The sequence below is a fragment of the Watersipora subatra genome, chromosome 1 (genome assembly GCF_963576615.1).
Source record: "Watersipora subatra chromosome 1, tzWatSuba1.1, whole genome shotgun sequence".
Classification (NCBI taxonomy): domain Eukaryota; kingdom Metazoa; phylum Bryozoa; class Gymnolaemata; order Cheilostomatida; family Watersiporidae; genus Watersipora; species Watersipora subatra.
The window spans coordinates 74,519,815-74,533,494 of record NC_088708.1 but is presented as its reverse complement, the minus strand read 5'-3'; the positions used below and the strand labels follow the sequence as shown (position 1 = coordinate 74,533,494).

The following is a 13,680-nucleotide window of genomic DNA, read 5'->3' as shown; positions in this document are numbered from 1 at the left end:
AACAATATAGACGACATCTGTAGTAAATTTGGGTAAGCAATCTGTGTGTTAGATCTATGTATTAGATCTATGGAATGAAGTATCACTATAGGAAACTAAAGGAAACTATCGAATATCACGCCTATCTAGTGCATCTGTAAAAATGATTCTGTAGCTGTATGTGGTATACTTCACAGCATTTGTAATTTTAAGAGCAACTCTTTGGACTGTGAATCCTACACTTCCCAAGTATAGTGATTTCAACAAGATTATCACTCGCAAGCATCTTCTAACAGGAAACAGCAGTGATATTGCCGCAGCACGTCCTTCAGCAGGTTCGTAAAAGACAACAATGAATGCTGTCCATTGCAATGCTGATATGCCAATTGTTATTATTAGAGGTTGGGCTGTGTAGGTGTTCCTGCATCTCATAGTCTTACTGGTTTCATCACCTTCTATTTGACTAGGTTTGAGTGAATTAGCAGTTGTCACCAGCCATGGGTTATCAGTCATCCTCAGTTTTGAGTTATCAGTTGTCCACAGTGGTGAGTTATTAGTTGTCTCATAGTTGTGAGTTATCAGTAGTCTAGAGCCATAAGTTATCAGTTGTTTACAGTTGCTAGTTATCAGTTATCCACAGTCGTGAGTTATCAGGCATCCACAGTTGGGACTTATCAGTTTTCCATAGTTTTGAGTTTTCAGTTGTTCTGGGTTGTTAGTTATCAGTAGTCCGCAGTTGTGAGTTATCAGTAGTCTAGAGTTGTGAGTTATCAGTTGCCCACATTTGTGAGTTATCAGTCATCTGCAGTATTAAGTTATCAGTTTTCCACAGTGGTAAGTTATCAGTAGTCAACAGGTCTCCCAATGCCCCAAGAGTTAGGAGGTGATGGGCCACTAAAGAGTATTTTGATCACGATAGCCAGCATCCGGACAACTTGTAGATAGCAAGGAACATTCTTACTTTCAAACTTTCATAGAAAATGAAGCAATACTAGCTGAATGACATGACTGTTCACAGCACGATCATTAGATCAACTCTGGAATATTTTAGATTTATCGATTCTGTATCAGCTGGTGTGCTCAAGAGTGGGTTTTACATACCTCAGATCGATCTATGACTTCAATTCACGGCATCATTTTAAAACTTGTTTGATTGGTTGTAATTTACAAAATGATTGGGACATTTTCTATTCTTAGCTCAATTGTAGAATTCTTGGATCATACAAAACGTTATTTATATAACTGGAAGAGGTTCCACGAATACTGGTTAAAAGATTACAGAGGTCCTATCAAGGTCACGCTTTATGAAGATCTTGCAGAAGATATCCAAAGCTTCACAGAAATCACCAGTTACTTTGGATATTTTGTAGAGGGCAACATGAAAAGGTAGGCTGTAATTTACATGTAGTATGCTATTTATCCTTTGTGTTTTGACTTTTGTAATATAATAATATCTGTTTTGAATTTTAGTAATGGCGAATATTTGTTTTTAGACTGAGTATTTTGAAAATCAAGCAAGGATAAATATACATTCTATGGAGACGTCCTTCGTTTCATAAGAAATAAAATTCAAATTATTGGAAATTTGTGAAAGTTCTACACAAAAAGGAGTGATTACTTTTGTGGAACTAGATGACACGAATCCTTTTGTAGAACTAAATGACTCATTGTATGAATCCTTTTGCAGTTAATAATCGTTTGTTTGTTATCCGTTACAAAATTGTTACAAAAAAGTGATTGAAAGCGATTGGGCTCTCACAAGTTATTTCTGTTTTGCAGAAAACAGCGTCTTAACTGTTTTCTTCGCAATGTTCAGAGAACTACACTAAGTAAAAGACCATCTGTAACGGAAGTCGAAAAAGCAAAGCAGTTACTCAAAAAGTCCCTAAAAGGAGAGATGAATTCTGCCAGAGATTATGTTAAGCAACTCTATAAACAGAAATATAACAGTACATTACGGATACTGTAACTACCTATTTGCATCACAATATCTTGTAATTCAATTTCGCATCACTAGAATATATCAATCATTTACTCTTTTTGAGATTAGGTTTTGCTTGTATTTTCAAACTAGTGAAGTTTTAATCTAGTTACATCATTTTTGTGAACCATTATCATGTTCTTTACAAAACAGTTTCTGCATTTTGCACATGCATATAGGTACATTTTAGTTGTGTATTCAACTTAGGGATTGTCTTTCACTGAGGTCTACTAAACTAAATGGTCTGATTACCTTGTCTACATACAGATTGTCTCTCACATGAGGTCCACTAAACTAAATGGTATGGTAACCTTGTCTACATACAGATTGTCTCTCACATGAGGTACACTAAACTAAATGGTCTGGTAACCTTGTCTACATACAGATTGTCTCTCACATGAGGTACACTAAACTAAATGGTCTGGTAACCTTGTCTACATACAGATTGTCTCTCACATGAGGTACACTAAACTAAATGGTCTGGTAACCTTGTCTACATACAGATTGTCTCTCACATGGGGTCCACTAAACTAAATGGTCTGATTACCTTGTCTAGATAAAGATTGTCTCTCCCATGAGGTCCACTGAACTAAATGGTCTGGTAACCTTGTCTACATACAGATTGTCTCTCACATGAGGTCCACTAAACTAAATGGTCTGGTAACCTTGTCTACATACAGATTGTCTCTCATATGAGGTCCACTAAACTAAACGGTCTGGTAACCTTGTCTATACATACAGATTGTCTCTCACATGGGGTCCACTAAACTAAATGGTCTGGTAACCTTGTCTACATACAGATTGCAGCATTAAACAAAATTATTGTTAGTTAAACCTGTTGACATGACATCTATCATATTAAGGTTTCCTGCATTCCGTCAGTGAACTGATTTGAACTAATACTAATAACTCCAAGGCCTTTAAGGTAGAGCCATGAAGTGTCAAAAAGCAAGGCAGTTCTGTCAGCTGCACTCCAATAGACTGTTTTGTTTACACGCTTTAGTTGATTTTTGTACATACTACCAACTTTTAGGTGACCTTTAGCTGAGATATTGAAAAGAGCAGGCATAACACCACTTAAGTCCATTCCAATGCAGATGAATCCTAGATGGCTTGGACATGTCGAGAAAATGGATCATGAGCGCTTACCTCGACAACTTCTCTATCCTCAGCTTTGTGAAGGAAAGCGTAACGAGGGAAAGCTCAGGTCAGGATTCAAAGATACCGTGAAGCAAAATATGAAGAAGCTGGATATGGACAGGAATGGTTAACAAGAAAAAGCTAAGAATAAAGATGGTTGGAGATGTTTGATCAGACCAAAATGAGGACAGTCATTGCCGCATCGACAGACTGCTATGATGTTGATGACTACCTTTAGACTGGCCGTCGGCTAAAAACCTTTGCACAAGTGAATGGTTTCTTTAGTTGTATGGTATAGAAAAAAAACTCTAGCTTATACACAGAAAAGGTTTGCGATGAATATAAAACTATTGTAGTAAAAAGCCTACCGCCTTGACTAGAATAGTCAGAATCAGTCCAAATAGATAAAACCTTTGCAGCCATTTTAGTGCATATGAACAGTTTACCGATCTCAGAACATCACCCTTGATATGATTGCTCAATGCATGTTTAGTTATAGCATTATATATACATGTATATATATACATGTATATATATACATGTATATATATATATATACATGTATATATATATATATATATATACATGTATATACATGTATATATATATATACATGTATATATATGTATATATATATATATATATATATATATATATATATATATATATATATACATATATATATGCAGTAGATTCACATACATATGGCTGGTTTTACAAACAAACAAAATTTTCAATTTTTCCTCTGACATCTGCAGCGCTTTTTAAACTGTTTTTTGCAATGAACTTGGACATTTATTTGAACAAAGTTATAATTAACAAAAATAGTTTAATGAAAACTATCTACATAATTGTTGCAGGATATTCATTTGTAACAAAAAATTGCTATTTTCTCAAGGATGCAGCACTTTGGTCATGATATTGTGAGATATTATGTGAATATCCTAAGTTTTTCTATGATTGGCCAATAATGCAGGGACTTGCTTTCATAAAAAGCAGAGCTTTATAAAAACTGGCTTTCCACAGGAAAGCCAGGAAACTATATAACTCCCTCTCACTATACAAAGGGTCATCAACCAGATGTTTTGGAAGAAAAACATCAGTGAGGAGAACAAGTGAGCAGATCTAGTTAGTTGCCATGCCTTATGCTGACAGGAACTATGCTTGTGGTGGTTTGGTATAAGAGTCCATCGCATAGCAGCGAGGTAACTTATTTGGTTTGTGTACAGGATAAGAAGGGACTGCTGCGAGATTGGTGATGGCATTCTGCTTTGGGCATGAATCGCTGTGGTGATGAAGACTGGTGGCTAAGGAGAGGTTGGTGTGCCATCGTAGCAGCTTGGTGCTGCGTAGCAGCATCTTTATATGTCTCCTTTTCTATGTTTCTATTATTGTATATTTCCTTTGTTATTAGTTCGTATACAAAATACTTTACATATACTTATATAGGGCCTGCATATAAATCTATTTACAACATTATTCTATATAATATACCATTATTCCACTTTTATTACTTTATATACAACTTTACATTTCCCGTATACTTTCCATTCACAACATTCCTAACATTTTCTATACTTACACTTCTAAAATAGAACTTTTTCACCTTTATATATCTACTAGCTGTGTTACCCGGCGTTGCCTGGGTAATAAAAAAGTCTTTGGACAGAAAATTGATTTGTATTTAACGTATAAAAACATTATACTGAGATGCTGCGTAGCAGCATCTCTGTTGTCTTCCTGACAAAAACCGTATTTTCAGCTGTTTCTTACATGTATGGGTTTACAGAAAGATCCGTTTAAAACTATCAAATTGTGTCCATGTCCTTTAGTATAATTTTGAACAAAGATATATCTATATCACCATACTTTTTGTTACTGACTGAATGATTAAGCAATGCAAAACATCACCAGCAAGAATTTTGATTTTCAGCTAGCTTTCAGCTGGTAATCTTATTACTAGAAACTAGCTCTACTACCAGGCGTTGCCCGCGTATTAAAAATCAGCTTATAAACGATGAGAAGTAATGAGAGTTGCCTGCCACTTGCTATTAGCCTAGCAGATAACCTTAGCCATACAGCCCACGATCAAAGTGATAATGGAAAAAAAGGGTACGCTGGTTGTTGAAAAAGTAGTTGTCAGCAGGAATTGACAGAGTATAGTGTAAATGAGAGTTGTTCTAGATGGTATAAAAATAAACTTGAGGGAGCACGACTCCAAAATGGTGCAACTAAATTTATTTTGGAGGTAAAGTTGGGTTGAAACCAGGTACATATATGAGTAATTGGTTAATTGCTGATATCACAGTTGTATTTGGTAGTGTAATATAAATCTATATATATATATTTCTCAAAGTATGTTCGTATGTGTATTCTAGGTTTGATTGTTCGGCTATAGCAATTATTAAAATAGTTGTAGCTGGACAACTATGCAGACGCAAAATCATGGCTTACCTCAATTAGAAGCCTATCTTATTAAGCAGCTTACTAGAATTATCCATTTGCAATGTACCTAGCTAGCAGCTTGAAAGTTACAGTTGTTTGAAAAAGTTTTAAAACCTTTGCAGTTGTTTTTATTTTTCTCTTGATTTATTTCAACTACACAAAACACTTCTCTCATGATATATAATTGGAAAGTTAGAATGGGAAATGTTTTTATATGTTAAATACAAATCAATTTTCTGTCCAAAGACTTTTTTATTACCCAGGCAACGCCGGGTAACACAGCTAGTAGATATATAAAGGTGAAAAAGTTCTATTTTAGAAGTGTAAGTATAAAAAATGTTAGGAATGTTGTGAATGGAAAGTATACGGGAAATGTAAAGTTGTAGCCTATATAAAGTAATAAAAGTGGAATAATGGTATATTATATAGAATAATGTTGTAAATAGATTTACATGTAGGCCCTATATAAGTATATGTAAAGTATTTTGTATACGAACTAATAACAAAGGAAATATACAATAATAGAAACATAGAAAAGGAGACATATAAAGGATTTAGAAAAAGTTCATATAGAAAATAATAGAAATAATTTTGTTAGATAAGTGCAGTGTTCTGTTAAAGGTCTAGTCTCCTTTATTTTACGTTGCAGGATTTGGTCATTGATAGCTAATCGAGTGATGCGCTCCCTAGAAAAGTTATTAACAAGTAAGTCATTAATGTTTCCAACTCGAGAGAGTTGGAAGTTGGAGAGTGTAGTTCATATTGGAAAAAGTTCATTTCCTGTTACAACGGTAAAATATTGAGAGTTGGTTTGTGTGAGCTGATGAATAGTAACTTTAAGATCTTGAAATTGGATTTTACTGAAAGTGCGCAAGTTTTTCAATTTCTCTAATATTAGGGAAAAGTATAGTTCAGTAAAATCTAATCTCAAGATTTTAAAGTTACTATTCTCAATATTTTACCATTGTAATATTTTACCGTGACCATTATTTTACCAATAAATTTGTATCATTATACTTAAACGACTCCACAGAAAAACGGCTAAACTTTTTGATGGGAATTTGGTACAAGGGTTTGGATATGGCCGCTGATAGGTACTTTTCGAGAGTTGTGTGCACATATGCATTTATCATCAACCTCTCAAACACTCGCTTCACTCGGGTTTGATCGTAGGATTACTGAAAACTCTTGCATTGCAGAAATGATGACATTGGAATAGACTGATAAAACCACTGATAGAGATTACCAGTTCCATTTTATTTTATGAAGAAAGGTATCAAGTTGTCAAGTCTAACAAATCTCCTTTTAAATGTTGCTGGAAGTTCACTTGAGGAAATAGTTTGTTGTAGAAAATGCATAATGTCAGCTGCCACGAAATTTATTATTAAACATGAATTTGGGGCTTCACTGCATTTGTACCACAGCATACCAAGGCAATATAAATATCAACTTTTATTGAATACTAATAACTCACTTGGCCTAGTTTTAAAATTGGATATTTTGGCACAAAGCAATCAATTTATGATGCGAGTATAATGGAAATAATGTAATTTTCCATTATCGTTTTTAATGATCAGCACTGATATTAGTTTTAAGCATTCTAGGGCATTCGTATTTATGAATGATAATTGTAGTCATAAAGGTAGCCTAATTGTAATCATACATGCTGTATTATACCTAGATTATAAACATTTATTTTAAAAGAGGAGTTGTCTTTTACTAATCATGTTGAGCACGCGGCACAAAAAGCCATGAGGCTACAACTTCTAATTTTATTATAGATATGCGACAAAGTAATGGGCACGTAAATAGACTATTCGTAACCCTAGTTTTGATTCCAAAACGGATTTTCTGTAGGGGTACACTAGTGAGTTTTCGCATTTGCTGCGAGAGTATTAGATTTTAGCTAAGATTCGGTCAAAATTGATACCAGAGGGAGTTTTGCGAGACGGAACAGTTAGTAGCCGCAACTACAACTCTTTCGAGCTGTCGCTGATTGATCTATAGGAGTATTCCGGTGGAGCATTTTTTCTCGCCTCTTGCACAGAACTGCGTGTAAGCGATTGCACTAACTACAACTACAGTTATTGGCGTTCTATTCATTGAGCTAGTTATTTTTAGCATTATGTAATTTTAAGCTTTGCTGATGCAACTGGAGTTTGCAGTGTGATCTAGTCATACTAACTTGGCGATATAGTCGTTGCTCAGCTCTGCACACTCAGTGAAGTCAATTACTTGCGTTAGTTGCTTTAATTTACTTACGTACAATGTCTAAAAACGTGCAGCAGTTACTGCTGCCTCTCTTATTACTTGTGCGCTTTCATGCAGCCTGTATTTGCACCGGCTCAAAAGTGTAACTGTTTATGCGTGAGGAGTACTTGTTACTTTCTGTTGCCATTATTTACGAACACAGCAATTATAAAAAGCCTTATAGTTGACTCATCAGGTGTTTGTTTACGATGTTCTGATTTACACTGGGGATTCTAATTTGAGTTGGAAAATCAAACATACAGAGCGCTATAATAACCTAATCAGTTTTGCTTATGCCAAAGGCTGCTGACATGTTATTTTTTTCTTCTTTAAAGAATCTCAAGTTTAGTTACAAAGTTGAATCGCATATACCTTTTTACAAATCAGGTTGGGATTGAACTATATATGTGCACAGAAATAGAATAACATTTGGAATCAATTTTCTAACATTGATCAAGTTTAGTTTGTAATATCTAATGTTTTGGAAGGCTGATCTATGAATTAAGTTCTATGTGTTAATGTATGTACCTTCCAAAACCGAGGTTGCATGTTTTACCATTACATTTGCTGTTTTTATCAGCTCAACCACTTTCGTAAAAGTGTGGTATTGTTGAACAACACAGACAGCTTACGTAGTTTACATATTAACAATAGGTAGGCTTGTACCTGCATTGTATGATATTTTGAAGTGTTTTTAAGCGAATACTGTTTTACTTAAACAGGGCTCAAACCACATGAATTAACTTTGTTTATCGAGTGTATACTTCATTATACTATCTTTGCCATTTTAATCTCTGTATCTTTAAATATTTTCCCTAATAGTTTTATTTGTGGCTGATGCGACTAACAAAAGTCATAAACACGAGTCTCAATCAACCTGTCGCCTATTTTGCCATTAAGGCAAACTCATAAAGGTCTTTGAAGATAATTACCGCTCCATGACAATACCATTCCTCGACAATTACCATTCATTACAATACAATTATCACATTCTTGAGAGTCATCTACTTAAAACTGTAACATGATCTTACTATAAAGTTGCATGCAATCTCGACTTATCACGCAATATTTAACACTCATGTTTAGCAGAGCAACGGTAAGCAACTTTTAAGCGTCATCAGCGTCATCTTTCTTTAGATTTGTTTATAAAACGTTTGCAATAGTCTTTTTGTCCATGTGTTGTTAATCAGGTGAGCGAAGGAATCAATCACAAAGAATACTTCTGATTATATGAAGAATGTTCTCTATTATTGTTTGTGCAATTTTTGCATCGCTTTTTTAAATGATGCTTTGTGTTGCAAATACTGAAATATTGAATTGTTAGCTTCCCTGGTAAAAACAATCGTTTTGGTTGAAAAGGTACAACTCTGATCTAAGAGGGAGAATTTGTGCTTATGCCTGAGAGTGTTATGTTTATTGAGCTGTGCAGTGCCCTTTTTCGCTTAGCAGGTTTGTGGTCAGTTGTGAAAGTTGACTTATTTATAAAATAAGGAAAGGAGGTGGCCTGCTCTGTTTTGAAGAGCTCTTGAGATCTTGTGATAGTACTGTCAGGGTGCGAAATGAATTGTTCCAGGCCACTGCGTTTGATGTTGGCAATGCATAACTTTAATGAGTCAATCATCGGCACTGCCTTCAATTTAATAAATATATTATGCAATATTTGACAGTGCAGCCACAGCTTGATAAGCTGACACACTTCATATAACTGCTGCCGCAGAAAGAGAATGGCTGCTACACCTAATGGACACGTAAATGGAGGCACACCCACAAGATATATTGATCCTGCCTCTTTTGGTTAGTCTACTAGAGTATCTACTGGCAACTCCATCAATATGTTAGACTTATTGGAGGCTCCCCCTGTCTGTTGCTTCTAAGTGGCTAGCCAATTTTTCCAAAGTGTAGAATGCATAATTACGTATGTTTGTGAGATTTCATTTTAACCCATTGTGCGTTCTCATGCCCTTTTGTAACTGTTTTACACTCATTTAGGATGGAAATTGAAACCTAGATGTTTGGGTTTCTATTTGCTAGTAGTCGATTTGTATTACTTGAGCTTTTTAATAACACAACTCGACAGCAATACTCCCTAAGCAAGTTTTAGCAAAGATTTACTCATCAACAGCACTTTTCTCGCAAGAGCTAAATAGCTCACAATACTGCTCTTTTGTTAAACTCTGCGCTTGCTTTGTGTGTAGTGTACTAATACATACAGCACGACACGCGGCAGCACATTGCTACTCTGAGAATTGATTGATCTGCATAATAAATGATCTGAGATTCCTGTTCATTCTTTGTATTAGGATAAAAACTCCAGTATTAAAGTGAGACCCTTGAGATTACAGACCAATAGCGTTGAAAGATGATTCAAAATTGAAATATCAATACCGGAGTTGATTACCCTGTGTTATATTGCGCTGCTGTTCGGTGCTAGCTGCTGGTGCTGCCGTGTGTCATAACTAACTGACTATGAATGAAGATACTGGCGCTTGTCAAATCGATACTGAGTATGCAGAAAAGAATGAAACGGGTAACACAGGGACTGGAGAGTTGCAAATATTTGGTGAGTTTTACTGTTAAAAGTTGAAAGTAGGCTAACGGAGCACTGAAAATGTTGGCCTGGCTAGCCATAATTTATTTGCTCCCAACAATGAGCAGCACTTGACTTGAGAAGAAGATCTTGACACCATCATTAAGGCGTGTTATGTCACTCCTTTGCCATTCTTATCTGCCACAAAAATAAACATCGCTCTACAATAGAAGGCTGAGGACGGTTATTTATCTCGGAGCACCCGAGGCAAGATTTGCTTCACAGGACATGTATCTCATCTGACTTTCGTCATGAAGGTCTTTCAGGATTGCCTGGTCATCCGGCTTGTGGCTAGAATAGTTGTGAGTGTTACACTGCTCGGCTCGCCGTAATAGTGAAGTACGCTTGCCTACAGTATGCTAGTATTGATTTTAAACTAGGCTGAAGGCCTACTTCATATGTATAGGCTGTATAGAGTATGAGAGGCTAATCCATGCATACAGACTGGAGATAGAGGGCAGTGCCCGATACCGCTGTTGCGAGTGGCCTAGTTACGCCTTGAAGCTTTTAAGCTCAGACATGATCATTGTACATTGATCTGTGCCTTTTCCAGACCCTGATGACCCGGAGAGGGAGAGAGAGCTGATGAAGTCTGTGGAGGTGAGAGAGGATATGAGGGCCATGGATGCGAGAAAGAGAGTGTCAGAGATACTGAACAGTCAAGCATTTCGTGATGAACTCGAGGAGATCATAGAGACACAGGTTAGTCGTTGGCCCTGGTGCACACAGTCGGTCGTATGTTGTGAGCCCAGTTGATTGTTGGTGTTGCTTGTCATATTGTTGTTGCTGTCAACAGTTGTGATTTCATTTTTCGATAGCATCTTGATTGTATGAGATGGCATGAAATACGTTATCTTGTAAGGCTAATCATTAGCTATGCCATCACTGCAGGAGACCGTGCCTGGCTCGGATGTAAGTCTTGCTTTTCCTACTAATATCTACTATATAGCACCTCGCTGCCTGATCCTCGCTGCCAGCGAACATCTTGCTCTGCTAGCATGTTGCTGGACTAAGTTCCATCTTCCGTGTACTGCATTAGAATATGTCTATGTTGGTTCGATGAGTAGGTTTCGCACTGCATCCCGCATGAACATTTGGCCTGTTGCTTGTGTACCTCTGTTGTTATTAATGTCACGTTAATATCTCATTCTACTATTCCCCCTTCTTGTTGGCTTGTTCACAACATTCTTTACTAGATGTGTGGTGAAAGACGACTCCGCAATTGTAACACTGAACTGTTTTAGTCTGTTACAAAGAAATCCATCAATTTTGAATATTTGGTTCCTAAGTAAAAATGTGCCTAGTAACACTGTTCAATTTTTAATAATTGTCATTCAATGAGAGTTCATTCTTGGTCCTGAGGCTATGAAAGACGTAGGCTCATCTCAATCTATCTCTGCTCATTGCACGGATGTTCTACCATAGATGTCTCCTTACTATTGTTCCTTTTTGTTAATATGGCAAAAAATCAAAGTGCAAGATTAGGGATGCATAATGGACCGTGTTCTTGACCTAGTCAGAATCACTCAATATATTTGCTAAAGGCGGGTTTATATTGTAGTGGTTTTAAGGGAACCCTTTTATGGTTGTGATAAAGAGAGTTGATACGTTATTTTCAATTTGGATCTAAGCCTAAGGATGTGTTGAGATTCGGTACATGTGAGGTGGTGTGTAATTCGGGTACATGTGAGGTGGTGTGTAATTCGGGTACATGTGAGGTGGTGTGTAATTCGGTACATGTGAGGTGGTGTGTAATTCGGGTACATGTGAGGTGGTGTGTAATTTGGGTACATGTGAGGTGGTGTGTAATTCGGGTACATGTGAGGTGGTGTGTAATTTGGGTACATGTGAGGTGGTGTGTAATTCGGGTACATGTGAGGTGGTGTGTAATTCGGTACATGTGAGGTGGTGTGTAATCCGGGTCCATGTGAGGTGGTGTGTAATTCGGTACCTGTGAGATGTGTGTAATTCGGGTACGTGTGAGGTGGTGTGTAATTCGGTACCTGTGAGGTGGTGTGTAATTCGGGTCCATGTGAGGTGGTGTGTAATTCGGTACATGTGAGGTGTGTGTAATTCGGGTACATGTTAGACAGTCCATTCTAATCACGTACCCTTCAAAATTTAAAAAAGCTTATTGTTTTTGCCTTGTTGGTGTACATGGATTTGTGCTATACTTGAGTAGGTTAGGTTCTGTTACCAATAAGCACATGTACAGAGATGATGTATCAGTAAAAGCCATAGCACCAGGTCTTTATAAACATTCTAACGTTTTTAGACCGCGATAGCTGAGCACTCGCTTTATATCAAACAGGTATAGTATAGGTGGTGGTATAGTATAAGAGGTATAGTATAGGAGGTATAGTATAGAAGGTATAGTATAGGAGGTATAGTATAGGAAGTATAGTATAGGAGGTATAGTATAGGAGGTATAGTATAGGAGGTATAGTATAGGAGGTATAGTATAGGAGGTATAGTATAGGAGGTATAGTATAGGAGGTATAGTATAGGAGGTATAGTATAGGAGTTATAGTATAGGAGGTATAGTATAGGAGGTATAGTATAGGAGGTATAGTATAGGAGGTATAGTATAGGAGGTATAGTATAGGAGGTATAGTATAGGAGGTATAGTATAGGAGGTATAGTATAGGAGGTATAGTATAGGAGGTATAGTATAGGAAGTATAGTATAGGAGGTATAGTATAGGAGGTATAGTATAAGAGGTATAGTATAAGAGGTATAGTATAGGAGGTATAGTATAGGATGTATAGTATAGGAGGTATAGTATAGGAGGTATAGTATAGGAGGTATAGTATAGGAAGTATAGTATAGGAGGTATAGTATAGGAGGTATAGTATAGGAGGTATAGTATAGGAGGAATAGTATAGGAGGTATAGTATAGGAGGTATAGTATAGGAGGTATAGTATAGGAGGTATAGTATAGGAGGTATAGTATAGGAGGTATAGTATAGGAAGTATAGTATAGGAGGTATAGTATAGGAAGTATAGTATAGGAGGTATAGTATAGGAGGTATAGTATAGGAAGTATAGTATAGGAGGTACAGTAATACTTCAACTTACGAGTGCTCCAACGTACGAGAAACTTGAGATACGAGCCAGCTTTCAAGCAAGTTTTAGCACTAACATACGAGCCATGTTTGAAATACGAGCACTTGAGTCAGTTGCCAAGTATGCCGGAGGTGTTTTATGAGAACAGCATCACTCTGTATTTTTCAACTGCTCAGGTTATACTGTTGTACCATATTTTTTGTGCACGATTTTCTGTGCAGAATTATGGGAA

At 36.5% G+C, this 13,680-nt stretch overlaps 1 protein-coding gene across 7 annotated transcripts in view; it reads left to right on the top strand.

Moving 5' to 3' along the window:
* Positions 1-7,473: 7,473 nt before the first annotated feature.
* LOC137385763 (protein hu-li tai shao-like) overlaps positions 7,474-13,680 on the top strand; it is a 33,060-nt gene continuing 26,853 nt past the window's right edge. For 6 of the 7 annotated variants that reach the window (XM_068072310.1, XM_068072309.1, XM_068072308.1 and 3 more), the window contains exons 1-4: positions 7,474-7,600; positions 9,463-9,589; positions 10,936-11,084; positions 11,274-11,294. In XM_068072310.1, the coding sequence (XP_067928411.1) occupies positions 9,520-9,589; positions 10,936-11,084; positions 11,274-11,294 (240 nt within the window). In that variant the 5' untranslated portion in view covers positions 7,474-7,600; positions 9,463-9,519. The remainder of the gene's footprint in view (positions 7,601-9,462; positions 9,590-10,935; positions 11,085-11,273; positions 11,295-13,680) is intronic. The other variant, XM_068072306.1, reaches the window with a different exon arrangement.